Genomic DNA, 20453 nt, shown 5'->3' with positions numbered 1-20453 from the left:
TAAACAACAAAACATCCTAAATATAGAGGAATGTTTAAATTTTGACATGTTGAATACTATAGAAAATGCAAAGCAATATATAGTGACAGAAAGCAGATCAGTGGTAGCACGGAGACTATAGAGTGGGAGGAGGGGATGGAGTAAAGAATTATAAAGGAGCATGAGGAATCTTTTAAAGATGTTGGGTATGTTCATGATCTTGACTGTGATGGTTTCGTGTGTGTACCTATGTCAGAGCTTATCAGTTGTATACTTCAAATATATACAATTTATTGTAGTCATTTATACCTCATTAGAACTGTTAAAAATAAGTTGTAAGGCTATACAGAGTAATCTCACTTGTGCTTTACTGAAGAATACTGTGTGTGTGAGAGAGAGAAATCCACCTGAAACTGTCTGTTTGTGGTAGAATTATGAACTTTTTATTTTCTCCTTGTATTTTTCCGTATTTTCTAATTTTCCTGTGCCGGCCAGTATGGTATTTGTAATAATAAGTGAACAAAGGTATTTTAACAGCTATACAAAAAACTATGTAAGTGGATATAAGTGTCCCCATTTCCAGCAAAATCTAACTGGAAGCAGTGCTTAATAATAGCACAAAAAAAGCTTGTAGGTGATGCTATTTGCCTAGGATCTGCTAAAAACTAAGAACTGTCCCCAATGACATGAGTTCTTGTATTTAATAGAGGTATCATGAAATTTTTTTTTTAAAAAAAGGGCTTTCTGTTACTTCATTTATTCATTAGATCCATTTCCATGGCCTGCAGTTAGTTTTATAGTAAACTTGGAATTAACTCTGTGCCTGTACCTTTGTGTTAGAATCACCTGTCCTCTGTAGGAATTTATTCTAGACTTTCCTCATGATACTGATACCTTTTCTGGCTATCTGAAATCAAATGTCACTTTTTTTAAAGTTCAGTGAATCATTAAATGCTCTTTTCAACAACTACTTCAGTCTGTTATTGAAGATTGGAAATTATGTTAGGAGACTTAGAGGAGATTTGTACCTTTTATAGCATAGTGACTCTCGGAGCTTTCTTATAGTAGTGAGGAAATTGCTGAAGTAATTTAGGTGTTAGGTATGTTAAAAGCTACTTTAAAAAACCTTTTCTGTTAGTTCTAGTTTAGATAATTTAAATCTTTTCTAAAACTAACTAGAATACACTTCTTCAAATCATAAATAAATATCTTATAATGGTGAAATATGTTATGTTCTTAAGCGCTTGGTTATTTTTGGCATGTAAATACTTCTGCATTTCTTCATTCCTCCTGGAATCTGTGGAGTTACCACATCATTATAGTGTTAGAACTAGAAAGGCGTTTGACGATAAATGCCTTCCATCTTTCTGCAGGGCTTCTAATACATCAGTCTACTTGGGTACACAGAGTTGTGGAGAGAATTTACCACTGCTTTTGTGTACTTAATAAGATCTGAAAAAAATCAATGGCCTAGGGAAATTTGTGCTGTCTGTAGACTATAAGGAATTGTTCTAAGCCTCTTTGAAATCTGTAGACTGTCTTTAGTTATTAGTTCTTCAGTATAAGAGAGCAAGAACTACAAAGTGCCTGTTATTGTCCTGGCTACTTGAGTACTGTCATGCGTTAGAAAGACTCTCAGAAGCTCAGTAGAAGGAACTCTAGACAAGACCTCGAAAAGATGTGGCCCCTTATCTGCTACAATTCTAGCCCTGTGAACTTAAGTATATTATACAAGGTTTCTGAGCCACATTTTCTCTTTCAGTAAAATGGAAGTATACCACATGCTTAGACCCCCCTCAAAGTATTGTTCTTAATATGAGTAAAAGTAGAAGTACACTGAAAATGACACAGAAACATATAAATGAAAAATAGTGTTATTGAGTATGGTGTTGTGAAGTGACCTCAGATTCATGCCACTTTACATACTGTCTTAGACATCCAGTGCTATTATAACAAATATCACAAGTGGATGGCTTTAACAAAGAGAAATTTATTCTCTCACAGTCTAGGAGGCCAGAAGTCTAAGTTCAGGGTGCCAGATCCAGGGGAAGGCTTTCTCTCTGTGGGCTCTGGGGGAAAGCCCTTGTCATCAATCTTCCCCAGTCAAGGCTTCTCAGCACAGGGATCCTGGGTCCAAAGGACATGCTGTTCTCCTGGCTCTTGTTTCTTGGTGGTATGAGGTCCCCATGTCTCTCTGCTAGCTTTTCTCTTTTATATCTCACAAGAGATTGATTTAAGATACAACCTAGTCTTAGAGATGGAGTCCTGCCTCATCACGTAACTGCCACTAATCCTGTCTCGTTAACATCATCGGGATAGGATTTACAGCACATAGCAAAATCTCATCAGGTGGCAAAATGGTGGACAATCACACAATACTGGGAATCATGGCCTAGCCAAGTTAACAGATATTTTGGGGGGGACACAATTTAATCCACAACACTCTACCCTTTGACCCCAGAAATTCATGTCCTTGACACATGTAAAATACATTCATCTCATCATATCATAGCAAAAGTCTTATATCAACTCCAAGTTCAAAATCCAGAAATTCCTTTTCATCCGTGAAATCTAGTATACAAGTTATCTGCTTCTAAAGTACAGTGGTGGAACAGGCAAAAACTAGACATTTCCATTACAAATTGGAGAAATTGGAGGGAAAGAAGAGATAACAGGCACCAAGCAAGTCGTTCTCTGCTGCTGTCAATTTTATTATCAATAATTAATAAGGGGAGAAAAGGGCATTTTACTGTATATTCCTGATAAACTGGTCAAATATAGCACATGAAACTTTCTCTGAGCAAATCTTCTCTAGCATATTCCCTAGAAAATACTCAGCTTAGTTATCAGTATTTACAAGTTTGCATTTTCTCTAAGTCTTATATCATCTCCATCATCTTAAATGTTATCTCAATTGCTAAGTGTGTCCTGTGGCTGTGCTGAAAATTCAAATGGTCTTTACAATCCATAGGGAAAGACTAAACAAAGTGACTCTTAAACAAAGACTTAAAAATACAAACATTACATTAATCTTTCCTTTACAACAGCTTGGAAATAATTAGGCAGAAATTGGGAAATAGGTGTGATATCTAATTACCAATTTCTCATAGTCCCACATTAATTGAGGGCAATAATTACAATTGAAAACTAAAGACTACTTAACTATCATAAATGAGAAATACCTGTGTTTGGCCTATACCTATATTTGAAAATACATGAGTAATAAATGTACTATTTGAAATATTTTAGTGTTATTATTTCATATCTGAAAAGTGATCATTTTTCCATAAATATTTTATATAACATTCATATATATTATTCTCTTTCATCCTCATAATTGCCCAGTGTTGAGTTATTATCCCCATTTTGCACGAGGAAGCTGAAATTTAAAAAGACGTAGTTGCTTTCTCATGATTATAGCTAACAAGTAACAGTTATAGAATTTGCCTTAAATTTTTGGCTTCACATCAAGTATTTAATTTTTTTTATCATGTTGTGTCTGCTTTATCAAGTAGACATTTATAAACCTCACATTATGCTGTCTATAGGAGATTCTAAAAATTTCTAAGATGGAGTAGTAGTATGTTACTTGTAGATTGTCACAAAGATGGGAAAATTTCAGCTTCCCCATCTTAATTTTAAAACTGCATTTGACCTTCTATGTTGTTATGACTCAGGAGTTGTCTTCTTTTCAGATTTATTGTCACCTTTTCCCTGCTGTGAAATTATACGTGATGGAGGGTAGGGAGCTGGGCCAAAGGTTATTCATCTTCATTTCCAAAGGCTCTAGCCACTAGCGGAGCCCTGGTGGTAGAGTGGTTAAGAGGTGAGGCTGCTAACGAAAAGGTCTGCAGTGGGAATCCACTCCTTGGAAACCCTAATGGGGCAGTTCTTCTCTGTCGTATAGGGTCCCTATGAGTCGGAATCCATTCAATGGCAACAGGTTTGGTTTTCTGTTTTGGTTATAGCCCCTAGCAGAGTCAATGTGTAACTGAGTAGCAGCTACATCAGTGTTCTTTGCATTCCTGTCGTAGTTGCCAACTGTTGCTGATTGTTAAGAGAAGTCCCTACCAGAAAGCCCATTAATAAAGAATATGCCCTTTCTGATGAAATCGAATCTATTCCAGTATAGAGATCAGATTTCCAGTGAACATCTGATTTCTAAAAGAAATAAAAAATTAATTTCAAACTCCAGAAAGATTTGCTTAATTATATGCAAATATGTTTGACACACAGTGCTTATTTTAAGGTCCTAATTAACTGTAGCATTAAATGTGTGATATTATTCCAATTTTTAATTCTGTGTTTTCTGCAGATGGAGAGAAATAACTTGGTAATATCAAACCCATAACAGTTTGTTTACTTGGAAATGTTAGTGCCATCAAGTGGCTAGGAATGGGTATTTACAAATTTGACATAAACTAGCATAACTTATTAAATATGCATATTATTGTGTGTTTATTTCTCAGATAACATGTCTTTTTTTAGTAAACATTAAAAAAAAAGATATGAGAGTGAGTAGTTCAAATTCAGCTGCTTACATTCTAATTTAGTCACTGTACCTCCCTTAAAAGAGATGGTAATTATGAACAGAATAGTTAAATGAATTATTTTTTATAAATGATAGTATAAATACTAATAGAATCATATGTCTTTTGAAAAACTTTGATGATAAACCTTAAAAATTAAACAAAAACTAATTGTGCAGAAGATATTGAGCGTTACTTCTGCATTATAATGGAGGGGTTTTATTATTGTGAAAGTAATCTCCCCATGAAAATGAGTAGACCTTGGCTGACTACAAAGTACTGTGAAAATGTGTGTTTTAGAAAGCCTTCTATTAGGTAACTGCAAGAACTAGATACAAAGCAACTATAAAAACGTGTGTATAAGATGATCAGGAAAAAGCTTTCTCAGCCAGTTGACATTGAAACATGTCTGCACCTGTTTTGTGTGTGTTTCATGATATTGCCTCTGTTAGTTTCATTTAAAAAATATTTATAAGGTACCAGTTTTAAATTTTTCCCCAGGTAGCTAATAAGTTAGGTTCTACTATCCAAGCCCCTAAGCGTACTTCAGCTCTCATTTGATTCAGGGATCGGCAAACTGTAAATATGTTAGGCTTTGTGGACCACCGGATCTCTGTCACAGCTACTCAGCTCTACCACTGTAGTGTGAGAGCAGCCACAGGCAGTGTACCAACAAGTGAACATGGCGGGGTTCCAATAAAACTTTTTTCATGTAATTTTCACATGTCACAAAATCTTTTTCTTCTTTTGATTTTTTTGTATTCCAGCCATTTAAATTGTAAAACCAATCTTAGTTTGTGGGCCATACAAAAACAGGTGGAGGGCCAGATGTGTCAGGTGGGCCATGGTTTGCTAAGCTATGCTTTAATTGATACTTCTGAGTTTTTTGCATAGCTGTTATTGAGTGAGCTACTAATTATGGACAATAGAAAGCAACAGATATCTCAGACTAATTATGATTTGTTTAACCAGAAATGGAAAGAAGAATCCCTAAATTTTTGAAATGTAGTTTATATGCAGATTATTTTGGTGTGATACAAAGAACAATACCTACTGAGAAAAGTATATTATTTTTCTGAGAATTAAGTGTAGTTTGCTCATACTGTTCTAAAGATTTGTTTATAAATGCCTTTAATGACCCTAAATCTGTCCTTAATTTCAGACATCATAATGGCCAATTGGTACTCTTTAATCTCAATAAAGCCCAGGTGGCACAGTGGTTAAGAGCTCGGCTGCTAATAAAAATTGGCAGTTCAGATTCACCATCTGCTCCTTGGTAACCCTATGCTATGGGACAGTTCTCCTCTGTCCTATAGGGTTGCTATGAGTTGGAATCAACTCAACAACAACAGGTTTCATTTTTAGTTTAACCTCACTAAGAAGAAAATTATTCATCTAAATTGAAAGTCAATCCATTGTTTTTCAATATAATTTAAAAACATGGTAAATATATTTGATTGTTGTTCTGTTCTTGGAATTAACATAAATATGAGCTGTCAGCAGCCTTTTCTGGGACAATCGTTAATGCCAAGTGAAATTCCTTTCCTTAAAAAATAGCGAGTTGTAATCATGAAGTAATATTTTTACAGTAGATATATTTACATAATAGATAATAGGTGGCATTGGGAGCTAAATACATAACTCTCTCATCCTTTAAATACATTTAATCCCTCAGATGAGTATGCCTTGGCAGCAGATCTGTACAGGGAAGTGCTGCGCTCATCTGAGGAGCACAAAGGAAAACTCAAAACTGATTCACTCCAAGTAAGTAAAAACTTAAACAGTTTCAAATATGTATTTTAACTGATTTTTACAAAAGGGTGTTTGTGAATATTTAGGAGGATAAAGGGTCACTAATGGACTGAATCTCTGAGGATGAAGCTTGGGATTCAGCCCTTTTAATAAGCACCTAAGGTGATGTTCATATGCACTAATGTTTGAGAATCAATACTATTTTTCTGTTCAGGACAATATTGGTCACAAGACTGACAAGATAAATCTATAACCAACATTATAAAAATAGCTCATAGTGTTTGTACTTCAAAGGGTGGGTCAGTTTTTATCACTTTGCATATGAATATCAACATATTTATTTACATTGTTATCACCAAAAGGAAGGAAAATGAGTTATGATCAGCAAGGAAACCAAGTAATAAAATCTATCCAAAGATCTTATAATTTAATTTTTAGAGCGATTTGGATATTTGAATTATAATACGTATTTTCCTTCCCCATCTTGGTTCAGTCCAGTGGATCATATAAGACAAGCCTGTTTAGCCAAATAGAAATAAGGACCATTTTTATGAATCTTGGCAAGCTTAGGCTTGAGTCCCAAATGAGTCTTTCTCTTTACTATTCAGAATCTAGACTTTGGGACCTACATGCTCACATTGCCTCACTGTACAAAGAGGGTTTATGGGGGATCAGTTAGGGGAGGGGAGAAAATTCAAATATAAGTCTTCTTGTATTCTGCCCGGATAAGAATTGCAGAAGGCAGGCTGGAACCTTAAATTCATGAGAGAAGGACATAGGTGCAAAGGTATCCCGCTGCTGCATGAGGAAAGCAAAAAACAAGAGTGGACAAGAAGACAGATAAGTCCAGTGTGCCTGAGTTCAAGTTCAAGAGAAGAGTAAGCAACCAACCCAGTTCTTGCTTTTGAGTAACAGTAACCCCATCTACTGGTGAAACATGGCCCACTGAATGTCATGTTCTGACCACTCAGGTTAGCCATTTTGTTCTCTCAGGGGAAAAAACATGCAGGGAGATAGAAAGAGACCACAAGTATTCCTCCCAGTCCATTTCACCATGTGCAAAATACAACAGAAGTCCTCTTCCACAGGTGCACATAGCAATGGGGAAGCACGTATCTGTCACTTTTAGGTTTTCCTGTTTTAATTGCACTTTTGTTGTTGCTATTAAATCCGTTAGTGGTACTGACTATATTGTCTATGAAGCCATGTTGAAAAGACCTAGGATATTTGAGGTGACTTTTCAAAGATGTATACCATGACAAGTAATCTTTGGTCAAACAAAATAAAGTTCTCTAAGTCCTCAGATCACTGATACCAAATTGAGTCTTACTGGAAGACTCTTTCCTGATCATCCTTTAGTCCTTAACTATCTTCCCAAATAAAAAGCCAAGTTAACAGTGAAAAACAAACTACTTTTACTTTGTTTCTTCTCATAGCCCCTGACTTCATAGGGAGACTCTAATAAGCTACAGACTCAATACCACAGTGGGAAGGTGAGCGTATATTTAATACCGAGAGAGGGTTTAGTTTTCTCCCTCTTTCTACTCCATCTTCACATCCAGCTCCTCCCCTTCCAACCCTTGAATTCAGCGGGTCCAGGTCATAGCCCTGTTTTCTTATTTACTTTATTACCCTCATTTTTATGGTAATATAATTGCTAAGCTCATCTAGACACATTTCCCAAGAGAAAAGGATTCCAGCCGGTGGTGTCAGCCTTTCTACTTTACTGGAATGATCTGACTTATTCACAGTTGCCTATACATAGGCAGGTGTATGTAAAATAGAAGAAAGTAGCCCGTGTTGCATATTCTGCCAAGTGCATAGCTGTACCTCCTAAGACTGTATTTTTCATTGAAGAATGTTCATGTCATTATAATTTAAGACCTTGGGTGTAAAACTGGATTGAGTTTTCTCTGAACAAAGTTGGTACTTAAATCGTGTTAGAGGAAAAGTCGTGTTGGGGGATCTAATCCTAACGTGGTATTAGTGCCTTGTGTGCCGTATTAATAGTGGGTTCTTTAGAGCCAGTGCATTGGCTGTTATAATTATTGCCCTTTGTGTGTTTGTAGAGACTTCATGCTACCCATAACTTAATGGAATTATTAGTAGCCAAGCACCCAGGGATACCTCCTACCTTGCGAGATGGCAGACTTGAGGAAGAGGTAATTTATTCTTTCTGTCTCAAAAGTATGTTTTTTCAGACTTCATTCTCCATGTAATTGATATTTTCTGGTATATGCACTTAAATAAATGTAAGCATGTTTGCCTGCTGCTTTGAGTGTTAAAAACTTTCCTGTGATGTTTTGGGTGGCAAAGAGTGGCAATACAACATTTTATTTTCCTTCTTTAGTGAAATGCTTGCAACCATATGGTAACTGCTTATTGTAGATAGTAGCTAAGAGAGCAGGATGTAAATAAACAGCAAATCCAGGAGACCTTGTTGATTCTGTGGCAGATCTATAAAAGATGTAGTTTAGTGGAAAAATAGTTTTGTACCTTCTCCCTTTTTGTGTATTATTTAAGGCAGTAAATAAACTCATGTTTTGGTGGCATTTCTTGTATCTGGTTGTAGAAGTTCCCTTTGCAATAAGCTTTGCCTGTTATTAAAGAGAGAGATATTATAAATTATTTCACTATAAATTGTTAATAGCTTATAATGCCAATTATGCCAGGGACGTTTGCCTTTTTAAAGATTCAGAAGAGGAGGCAATGCTTAAATCAAAAAGATGTTGTTACAGTCAGTTGCCACTAAGTTGGCCTTGACTCATGGTGATCTCTTGTATAATAAAACAAAATGTTGCCTGTTCTTGTGCCACCTTTATGATCGTTGGTATGTCCTTCTCCAGCAATCCATCCCTCCTGATGACATGTCCAGAGTAAGTGAGTGGAAATCTTGGACAATATTCTGTGATCTGTATGGCTTTTATTGGCTAGTTTTCAAAAGTAGATTGCCAGGCCTTTCTTCCTAGTCTCCCTTGGTCTGGAAGCTTCACTGAAACTTACCCACCATGGATAACCCTGCCGATATTTGAAATACCAATGGCATAGCTTCCAGCATCTGAGCAACACACTATCACTTCTGCCTAATTCTCGTAGAATGTGAAATCCTAGTATCTTAAAACTAAACAAGATCTTAGAAGTCATCTACTTCAACCACTTCTTTTGCAAGTGAAGTAACAGAAGCCCAAGGAAGTTAAATGCTAGACCAAAGACATGTATCTATTCAGTTGAACCATACACAGTTACCGTTTTGTAAGTCGAAAGTCATCAAATATTAGTAGTTTTATATAACTCCACTCACTGTAAATGAAAGCATCAGGATTATCAGTTCAGTAGTCTTCCCAATTTCCCTCCCACTATCCCATGTTATCCCATGTAGCGTGTAGTTTCCGATCCCCTGTCTGTATTCATAAAGTAGTTTCTAGAGCCAGTTGAGTATTTTAGTTGAATAGAAAAAAGAGAATTTTCATAGGCTTTCTAACAGAGCTTTTTAAAAATTTCTATTATTTCTACTGCTCATAAATTATGTCATCATTATGGTCTTGAAAAAGGAAATGGAAAGAACTTTTAATTCCCTGTATTACTATAGATTCTCAAGTATTGTTTATTTTTTAAACTGAAATAATTTTAAGAAGCTGTAATAACTAAAAACAGACGAGAAGTTCTCAAGGGTGTCCATGCTTTGCCACATAATTTTAAATATTGCTCTTCCTTTTTTGCCATTTGGTTTTTTCTAATTAAAGTACTAGTTAGGTAGACATGTGGGTGGGGAGGGTAAACCCTGGAGATTTCTTAAGTTTTGTGACTTACAGGTAAATTTTGGTCTCTTCAATATATATCTTGGGAATTTACATGACTTTTATGTTCTCAACAGTATACTTGTAGAGTTTTATGTTTAAATCAAGTTAAGATATAAAATGATCACATTGTTCCATTCTGCATTTTTCTAGGCTTTGAGTGAAAGTTGATACTTTTCTGTTTCAATGCAGGCCAAACAACTGCGAGAGCATTACATGAGCAAGTGTAATACAGAAGTTGCCGAAGCCCAGCAAGCTCTCCAGCCTGTGCAGCAGACCATACGTGAGCTCCAAAGAAAGGTGTGGCCCAAAATGACACCTTTTCTTACTGGGTTTGTCTCCAGATAACATTCTGGTTTTGGTTTGGGGGAAACTTGAACTTTCTTTCATCTTGAAATTCTTAGTACCTAGTACAGTGTGTGCCCCACGATAAAAATTTCGTTTGGCTATTAACAATGTTTATTGATTGAATAAACAATCAGATACATTGATAAACAAACTATGTTGAGGTTATTTTCTTTCATTTTTTTAAGGTCCAATAGGTCTCCTCTTACCTTGAGATTATAACAAATAGCCTTTTGAATAATGTAAAGGCTTTCACAATCTCCTTTTGATCTTAGAGACATCGTTTTCCAAAATCTTTTCTTTTTAAGATGTTAGAACATTAGAACCACTACCATTCTTGCTACAAAATACGTGCCATTTGTCATTTCTAAAATTTCTTTTATGAAATCGGTAACAGCTTCTATAAAGAAGGCTATACAAATACACTGTTTTTAACTTTTTCAGTTTTTGTTTAATCAGTTGCACTTTTTCTTTATAATTCATTAATTTAGCATTCTGGGGTATAATTTTGTTAGCTACTATAGATTATTCATTGAGCAGTATCTAGTTCATTTGATCAAAGGAAGGCTTTCCTTATACTGAGAAAAAGACCTGTTACCTCTTCAAATAGGTAGAGTGAGTACTGAATTTTTATTTTGGTAAAGTATTTTTTAATACAGCTTTGTTTTATAAATGTATACAATAAACGTGTGCTCATCCAGAGTGGTCAGGAAACAGTTGTTTTCTTTAATTATGTATGCAAAAGAGGTACTCATCCATTCTCTGTAGAGTATGTATTTTTGTCTTTGTTCTATTATAATCCCTTTGAGAGTAGCACTTATTACTCCCGTTGAATTCTTCACATCACTCTTCCCTGATGGGAACATCCTTTTGCTGTCAAGTTGATTCCAACTCACAGCAACCCTACAGGACAGAGTAGAACTGCCCCATAGAGTTTCCAAGGAGCAGCTGGTAGATTCCAACTGCCAACGTTTTGGTTAGCAGCCGAGCTGTTAACCACTGTGCCACCAGTGAGTACTAAAATATATATATATATTAATTGATCAACTGATTACCCTTTTTTCCTACAGATTTATCCTAATTCTCCCTGGTGGCTTAATGTGATCCACAGAGCAATAGAATTTGCTATTGAAGAGGAGCTTGTTCAGCGAGTGCGAAATGAAATAACCAGCAACTACAAGCAACAAACTGGCAAGCTTTCTATGTCAGAGAAGTAAGAACATACTACAAAACAGAATAGTCAAATCATTTGATATTCAAATCATTTGATATTAAGAGATGCAATTCAATATCATAACATGTTATAGTTATGAACATCTAGATTTTACATAATATTAATGTTGTTGTTGTTAGGTGCCATCGAGTCAGTTCTGACTCATAGCGATCCTATGTACAACAGAACGAAACACTGCCTGGTCCTGCGCCATCCCTACAATCGTTATTATGCTTGAGCTCGTTGTTGCAGCCACTGTGTCAGTCCACCTCGTTGAGGGTCTTCCTCTTTTCCACTGACCGTGTACTCTGCCAAGCATGATGTCCTTCTCCAGGGACTGATCCCTCCTGACAACATATCCAAAGTATGTAAGACACAATCTCGCCATCGTTGCCTCTAAGGAGCATTCTGGCCGCACTTCTTCCAAGACAGATTTGTTTGTTCTTTTGGCAGTCCGTGGTGTATCCAATATTCTTCGCCAACACCGCAATTCAAAGGCGTCAACCCTTCTTCAGTCTTCCTTATTCATTGTCCAGCTTTCACATGCATATGATGTGATTGAAAATACCATAGCTTGGGTCAGGCGCACCTTAGTCTTCAGGGTGACATTTTTGCTCTTCAACACTTTGAAGAGGTCCTTTGCAGCAGATTTACCCAATGCAATGCGTCTTTTGATTTCTTGACTGCTGCTTCCATGGTTGTTGACTGTGGATCCAAGTAAAATGAAACCCTTGACAACTTCAGTCTTTTCTCCGTTTATCATGATGTTGCTCATTGGTCCAGTTGTGAGGATTTTTGTTTTCTTTATGTTGAGGTGTAATCCATACTGAAGGCTGTGGTCTTTGATCTTCATTAGTAAGTGCTTCAAGTCCTCTTCACTTTCAGCAAGCAAGGTTGTGCAATCTGCATAACACCAGTTGTTAATGAGTTTTCATCCTGATGCCCCGTTCTTCTTCATATAGTCCAGCTTATCATATTATTTGTTCAGCATACAGATTAAATAGGTATGGTGAAAGAATACAAGCCTGACACACACCTTTCCTGACTTTAAACCACTCAGTATCCCCTTGTTCTGTCCAAACAACTGCCTCTTGATCTATGTACAGGTACCTCATGAGCACAATTAAGTGTTCTGGAATTCCCATTCTTCGCAGTGTTATCCATAGTTTGTTATGACCCACACAGTCGAATGCCTTTGCATAATCAGTAAAACACAGGTAGATATCCTCCTGGTATCCCATGCTTTCAGCCAGGATCTATCTGACATTAGCAATGATATCCCTGGTTCCACATCCTCTTCTGAATCTGGCTGAATTTCTGGCAGTTCCCTGTCGATACACTGCTGCAGCCATTTTGGAATGATCTTCAGCAAAATTTTGCTTGCGTGTGATATTAGTAATACTGTTCTATAATTTCTACACTCAGTTGGATCACCTTTCTTGGGAATAGGCATAAATATGGACCTTTTCCAGTCAGTTGGCCAGGAAGCTGTCTTCCATATTTCTTGGCATAGACGAATGAGCACCTCCAGCACTGCATCTGTTTGTTGAAACATCTCAATTGATATTCCCTCAATTCCTGGAGCCTTGTTTTTTGCCAATGCCTTCAGAGCAGCTTGGACTTCTTCGTTCAGTACCATCAGTTCCTGATCATATGCCACCTCTTGAAATGGTTGAACGTCGACTAATTCTTTTTGGTATGATGACTCTGTGTATTCCTTCCATCTTCTTTTGATGCCTCCTGCGTCGTTTAATATGTTCCCCATGGAATCCTTCACTATTGCAACTCGACAATCATATAGTCCACTATGCTGGGAATGACAACTCGAAGAGGAATGGTGTTGCATTCATCGTCAAAAAGAACATTTCAAGATCTATCCTGAAGTACAACGCTGTCAGTGATAGGATAATATCCATATGCTTACAAGGAAGTCCAGTTAATATGACTATTATTCAAATTTACGCACCAACCACTAGGGCCAAGGGTGAAGAAATAGAAGATTTTTATCAGCTGCTGCAGTCTGAAATTGATCGAACATCCAATTAAGATACACTCATAATTACTGGCGATTGGAATGCAAAAGTTGAAAACAAAGAAGAAGGATCAGTAGTTGGAAAATATGGCCTTGGTGATAGAAACAATACCAGAGATCGAATGATAGAATTTTGCAAGACCAATGAGTTCTTCATTGCAAATACCTTCTTTCACCAACATAAATGGCAACTATACACATGGACCTCGCCGGGTGGAACACACAGAAATCAAATTGACTACATCTGTGGAAAGAGATGATTGAAAAGCTCAATATCGTCAGTCAGAAGAAGGCCAGGGGCCTACTGTGGAACAGACCATCAATTGCTCATATGCAAGTTCAAGCTGAAACTGAAGAAAATCAGAGCAAGTTCACAAGAGCCAAAATATGACCTGGAGTATATCCCACCTGAATTTAGAGACCATTTTAAGAACAGATTTGACACAATTAACACTAGTGACTGAAGACCAGATGAGTTGTGGAATGACATCAAGGACATCATCCATGAAGAAAGCAAGAGGTCACTGAAAAGACAGGAAAGAAAGGAAAGACCAAGGTGGATGTCAGAGGAGACTCTGAAACTTGCTCTTGAGCTTCGAGCAGCTAAAGCAAAAGGAAGAATTGATGAAGTAAAAGAACTAAACAGAAGATTTCAAAGGGCCTCTCGAGAAGACAAAGTATTATAATGACATGTGCCAAGAGCTGGAGATGGAAAAACAAAAGGAAAGAACACACTCGGTGTTTCTCAAGCTGAAAGAACTGAAGAAAAAATTCAAGCCTCGAGTTGCAATAGAGACGAATTCCATTGGGAAAAATAATATTAAAAGTACATATCAAACAAAAATATTATGTATAAGTTTAAAAGAGTAACTTTTTTTCTTTATAACAGCCATATCAAAAAAGTTTTTTTAGTACTTTTTTAAAAATCTGCTTATTTTCTTTGTATCTTTGTTGGATACATCCAAAGCCCGCTTTAAGCAAGGTTTTGAAATAGGTTGTGTTTTGGAGATTCTTGTTCTTGACCTAAGGCATTCATGCTTCCCATCTGTGGTTCATTTCCCCAAGAGTTAAGCATCATAGTGCTGCAGTGGCCCGGGTTTTCTGTTGTAACATTATATCCACTCTCCCCCGTCTTTCTTGTCATCTACACTCCCATTCTTAGGGTCTTCATAGGTGAGTGGGCTTATTTCTCTTTATGTGTAAATAATGAATAATCTTCCCAAAGAGCAAATTTATTCCTTATCAAAAGTACCCTTGGGACATCTAAGTCAATTGGCATAATAAAATCTGTAAAGAAAACAGTCTGCATCCCACTTTGGAGAGTGGCATCTGGGGTCTTAAACTCTAGCAAGCGGCCATCTAAGATGCATCAATTGTTCTCTACCCACCTGGATCAAAGGAGAATGAAGAACACCAAGGACACAAGGTAATTACAAGCTCAAGAGATAGAAAGGGCCACATAAACCCGAGACTACATCAGCCTGAGACCAGAAGAACTAGATGGTGCCTGGCTACAACCGATGACTGCCCTGACAGGGAACACAACAGAGAACCCCTGAGGGAGCAGGAGAGCAGTGGGATGCAGACCCCAAATTCTCGTAAAAAGACCAGACTTAATGGTCTGACTGAGGCTAGAAGGACCCTGGTCGTCATGGCCCCCAGACCTTCTGTTAGCCCATGACAGGAACCATTCCCAAAGCCAACTCTTCAGACAGGGATTGGACTGGACAGTGGGTTGGAGAGGGATGCTGGTGAGGAGTGAGTTTATTGGATCAGGTGGACACTTGAGGCTATGTTAGCATCTCCTGCCTGGAGGGGAGATGAGAGGACAGAGGGGGTTAGAAGCTGGCGAAATGGACACGAAAGGAGACAGTGGAGACAGGGAGTGGGCTGTCTCATTAGGGGAGAGCAGTTGGGAGTGTGTAGCAAGGTGTATGTAAGTTTTTGTGAGAGAGACTGACTTGATTTGTAAACTTTCACTTAAAAAAAAAAAATTTTTTTTTTTTAAAGCACAGTAAAAATTAAAAAGAAAAGAAAAAAAAACTTTGGTGGCTTAACCCAAAGGAGTATCTACTGTGAAGAGTTTTAAAGCATTGTCACAGAACTATTGATTCTAGGTAGGGGAACAGTGTGAGCTCAGCCCTGTGATCGATGTTAGTTTGCAGTGAGAAATTTAGCATAAGAACATGTTTAAAATATTTTTAAATGCTTCAGTTTACTCTTCCAAAAGTTTTCCCAAATGTCTGCTAAAATCCTAAAAGAATATGTTATAATTTAGTCATGATTCATTTTATCCAGTTTTAAAGGTGCATCCTAATGCGTTTTGCCAGCATTGTAGAATCAGCTGGTATGAACATAATTAATACTATTTTGAAGTTACGTATTTTTTTAATTTTATTGTGGTAGAACATAGATATCACAAAAATTTGCCATTTTAACCCCTTTTAAGTGTACATTCACCATGTTGTACAACCATCAACGCTGTCAATTTCCAAAGTGTTTCGGTACCCCTTAGGCAGTAACTCCCCATTCATCACCCCAAACAGAAACTCGGTACCCCTTAGGCAGTAACTCCCCATTCATCACCCCAAACAGAAACTCGGTACCCCTTAGGCAGTAACTCCCCATTCATCACCCCAAACAGAAACTCGGTACCCCTTAGGCAGTAACTCCCCATTCATCACCCCAAACAGAAACTCGGTACCCCTTAGGCAGTAACTCCCCATTCATCACCCCAAACAGAAACTCAGTACACCTTAAGCAGTAACTCCCCATTCATCACCCCAAACACAAACTCGGTACCCCTTAAGCAGTAACTCCCCATTCATCACCCCAAACAGAAACTCGGTACCCGTTAAGCAGTAACTCCCATTCCTGCGGCCCCAGCCCCTGGTGGCCACCGGTAAACCTTTGTCTCTGCGTTTACCTGTGCTAGATGCTTCATGTGAGTGGAATCATATGAAGTTATTTTTCTTAAATCACAGAAGCCACTGAAAAGATGCAAATCCCCATATTAGAGCAAATCCCCTATTGCAAGTTGTGAGATCCAAGGGCTGTTAAAGGGCTGTGAGAGGACCAGCAGGAAAATGTAAAACGTACCATTCATTAAGCAAACATTCTTTTCAAAAACAGTAGGCAAAATAGAAGGTAAAACATATTTTGGAATGTTTAAGGGTGAACATATGGAATACTTATTTAACATTACGTCTATATTCAGAGATTGTTTTCTCATTATTGTCTATGATTTTGAGTGGCATTGATATCTCATAAACCAAATTATTTGTGTTTGCTTAATGATTGTTGGGAAGGGCTACGTAGCTTAGTGATTAGGCACAGGTTCATGAGTCAGCTGCCTGTGTTCAGATCCCAACTCCAGCACTTATTAGCGCTGTGACTTTGGGAAAGGTATTTACGCTCTGTTTCTTCATCTGCAAAACCACAGCATTGTTGTGAGGATTAAATAAATTACTGTTTTAAAGTGCTTACTTAGAATAGTGCCTACTATTTAGTATTGTATGTAACAATTACCTGCTGCTATGATTTTCTTCATGCCTTTTTTTAAAGGACTTGCCAGAGACAACATTGCTAAGACTGGTTAAGTGCTGTTTTCGATAATATTTTCAGCCCCTGTTCACATGGCTTGGAGCCCTGATGGAACAGTGGTTAAGAGCTTGATTGGTAATCAAAAGGTCAGCAGTACAAATCCACCAGCCGCTCCTTGGAAATCCTGTGGGGCAGTTCTGCTCTGTCCTTTAGGGTCGATATGAGTTGGAACCAACTCAAAGGCAACGGGTTTGGGTTTGTTTTTTTTTTTTTTTAATTAACACGACTCAGACATGAGTTAGCTGAGAGACTATTTCCAGAGCTACTTATTCCCTTTGTCACAAGAGTTAATTCTTGAAGACCAATTTAAATATCAATAAGTTAGAAACAAAAACGCTTTGTTTTCTTTTTGTGAATAATGGTACTTGACCTATTTTTGTTCAAGTATATATACAAATTCTTTTTTTACTGAGCAGCCATTCTGCATCTAGTACATATGGAAAAATAAAAAAGGATATGGTCTCATCCTTACCTGCTGAAAGTTAGTTTAATAAGAAGATAAGACCTGTGAACACTTTGAGAAATATGTATGCTCATGTTTGTACATACATACAAATAAGTATGTGTGAAAATTTAGTATGAACGAATGACGTTGTCAGCCACTCCATGGACAGAAAAGAAACAGATTAGTGTTTGGAAATAGTGGGGAAGGCTTCACCAAGGGGAGTGGACTCTTGAGGATTTTTACAATTTGAAGAAGAAGGTATATGGCATTTCAGGAAGGGGGGGGATGTACTCTTAACTTAAAAAGCAAACAAATCCTCTTTGTATTTTCCAGTTTCTAATTTCTCATTTTCCTAGGCTTTTTTGTTTCATTTTGTTTTCTTTCATAAACCCGGCACGCACATACATACATTTTTTTCTCTCAGCCCTTTTCATTTACGGTATGATAAAATGATTAAGAGCGTTGCTATTGGGCTTAAGTCAAAATGCTACCACACGATAATTTTATAACTTTAGTTACATTACCTTAGTTAAACTTCATCTGTAAAGTGGACATAACAGTAAATACTGAGATTATACAGGAGAAATGATTGGCGAAGTTCCTGGCATGTAGTAAATGCTTAATAAAATACATATTGCTCTTCCTTGTAACAAGGAGTATAAGTCTTGGGTTTTTCTTTCTCCCCAATTTTTGTCTTTATGTTGCGTCCTGCAGTCACCAGTCTGTAAACAGTAAGGATGTCAAGAGGGACATCACTAGTCAGTCAGCATTAAAAAGGAGGAATGTGCCAGTCCTGACTTTCAGAGCCATAGAAGCATATGCTGATTTTGCATACTCATTTTCAGTCCCTAAGGACTGGGTCTGTCAAACTTTCTGGGGTCTTTTGTAGTAGAAAACGCATTGTTATTACACTAGTAGATACCGACTGAATATACCCCTACGGAAAACACTCAGGTTTAGCTGAGTAAAATGTTGCATGCAGTTTATGTAGCACTTGGTTTGACAACTATTTGGGAAAATTGACCTACTGTTCTTTTCTTTGTGTTGTGTGTGGTGCTGGTGATGGAAATCAGGTTCCATGACTGCAGAGGTCTTCAGTTCTTACTTACAACACAAATGGAAGAGCTAAATAAATTCCAGAAACAAGTCAGAGAGGCTGTGAAAAACCTGGAAGGACCACCATCTCGTAGCGTGATCGAGTCTGCAACAATCTGCCACCTCCGGCCAATCAGATTTCCTCTCAACTGGTAGGTAGTGGGAGAAATCATACAATGAAATGGCATCAGTCCATTAGGTTAGATTTTTTCTGAGAGAAGAAACAGTGGCTCATATGATAAAGGTTTTGCATGTGAACTCAGATAGAAGCAGAGAGATTTATTATTAATTAAACTTAAAAAAAAATAAACTGTCAAGGACTACGTGCTAAAAAACGTAATTTTTGTTTTCCTTGTGGTCTATCTGTTGTAAAGAAAAAGTGAAGTACAAAATACTAAGGCTGTCTTAAAAATTACTTGATTGCTATACCTGTGACTGTTTCTTTGGTAATCTCTTCTCCTCCAGCTGTGTCTTTTGCAAGGCTGATGAATTGTTCACAGAGTATGAGTCGAAGCTGTTTTCTCACACGTAAGTTTTCTGATTATTTCTCATCAGGAAAACTTTTTATGAGACTTAGTGTTTCACAGTGACCTTTTTTATATTTTTTGTTTTATTAAACCAAATCAGTAAACATTTGGGATTGGCAAATTTAACATGCTCAGTTTCACCTGTGCAGAAGTTACCCCCTAAATGTTCATGTCATGTAGTATTTTGGAATTAATTGAGAGGGACTGTTGAGAGGAGTGGTAAGGTCCCAACTCTAGAGTCCAGCAGACCTGGACTCAAATCCCTGCCCATTATTGTGGGCAAGTTACTTCTCTAAGCCTGTTTCTTCATTATAAAGATTAATAACACTTCATTGAGTTGTTTTTGTTGTTTTAAATTTTTCATTAGGTGAAAGTTTACAGAGCAAATTAGCATCCCATTTGATAATATGTACAAAAAGTATTTCATGACTTCGTTTTCATTCCCCACACTGTGTCAGCACTCTCCTCATTTCCACCCTGAATTCCCGTTTCCTTTAGTCCTGATTCTCCTGCCTTCTCATCTTCGCTTTTAGGCAGATATTGCCCTTTTGATCTCCTATAATTAGTTGTTCTAAGTAATAACTTCCCCTTGTGTGTCATTGTTTATCTTACGGGCTTCTCTCCTGTTTGGCTGGGAGGTGGTCTCCAGGAATGGCTTCAGTTCCAGGTCAGAAAGTTGTCAGGGCCCTAGTCTCAGAGGTTCTTCCAGTCTCTGTCAGACCAGTAAGCCTGGTCTTTTCTGTGAATTTGATATTTTGTTCTGCAATTTTTCTCCTTGTCTGTCCAGGACCCTCTATCGTGGTCACAGTCGGAGCTGTTGGTAGTGGTAGCCGGGTACCATCTAGTTCTGATCTAGGGGTTGTGTAGGCTGTGGTTCATGTGATCCATTAGTCCTTTGAATTAATTGCTCCCTTGGGTCTTTTCAGTGAGTTTTTATGAATATTAAATAAAAAAATTAACCTAGTTGCTTAGCATAGTGCTTGGTACTTAGCATAGTGCTTGGTACATGGTAAGTGTCCTATGAAATGTTAGCTCTCGTTATTAATACCCTTTCTCCAGGACATATTTGAAGTCTTCATCCTCATGTTAGAGATTAAACTACTTAGTGTACCCAGTCACTGCATTAACATAATTAT

The 20453-nt window shown here is 37.4% G+C and overlaps 1 protein-coding gene across 6 annotated transcripts in view; it reads left to right on the top strand.

Annotated features, from left to right (window-relative positions):
• The window catches only part of SHPRH (SNF2 histone linker PHD RING helicase), a 164982-nt gene that overhangs the window by 40579 nt on the left and 103950 nt on the right, over positions 1 to 20453 (top strand). For all 6 annotated transcript variants that reach the window (XR_007519553.1, XR_007519552.1, XM_049902998.1 and 3 more), the window contains 6 exons: positions 6184 to 6272; positions 8330 to 8422; positions 10250 to 10357; positions 11473 to 11615; positions 18769 to 18942; positions 19256 to 19318. Coding sequence is in view for 4 of the 6 variants with exons in the window: in XM_049902998.1 (XP_049758955.1) it covers positions 6184 to 6272; positions 8330 to 8422; positions 10250 to 10357; positions 11473 to 11615; positions 18769 to 18942; positions 19256 to 19318 (670 nt within the window). In the remaining 2 variants the exon portion in view is untranslated. The remainder of the gene's footprint in view (positions 1 to 6183; positions 6273 to 8329; positions 8423 to 10249; positions 10358 to 11472; positions 11616 to 18768; positions 18943 to 19255; positions 19319 to 20453) is intronic.

This window comes from Elephas maximus, chromosome 1 (genome assembly GCF_024166365.1).
Source record: "Elephas maximus indicus isolate mEleMax1 chromosome 1, mEleMax1 primary haplotype, whole genome shotgun sequence".
In the NCBI taxonomy this organism is placed as follows: Eukaryota; Metazoa; Chordata; class Mammalia; order Proboscidea; family Elephantidae; genus Elephas; species Elephas maximus.
The sequence above is the reverse complement of the archived record's forward strand: the minus strand, read 5'-3'. Positions and strand labels throughout refer to the sequence as shown.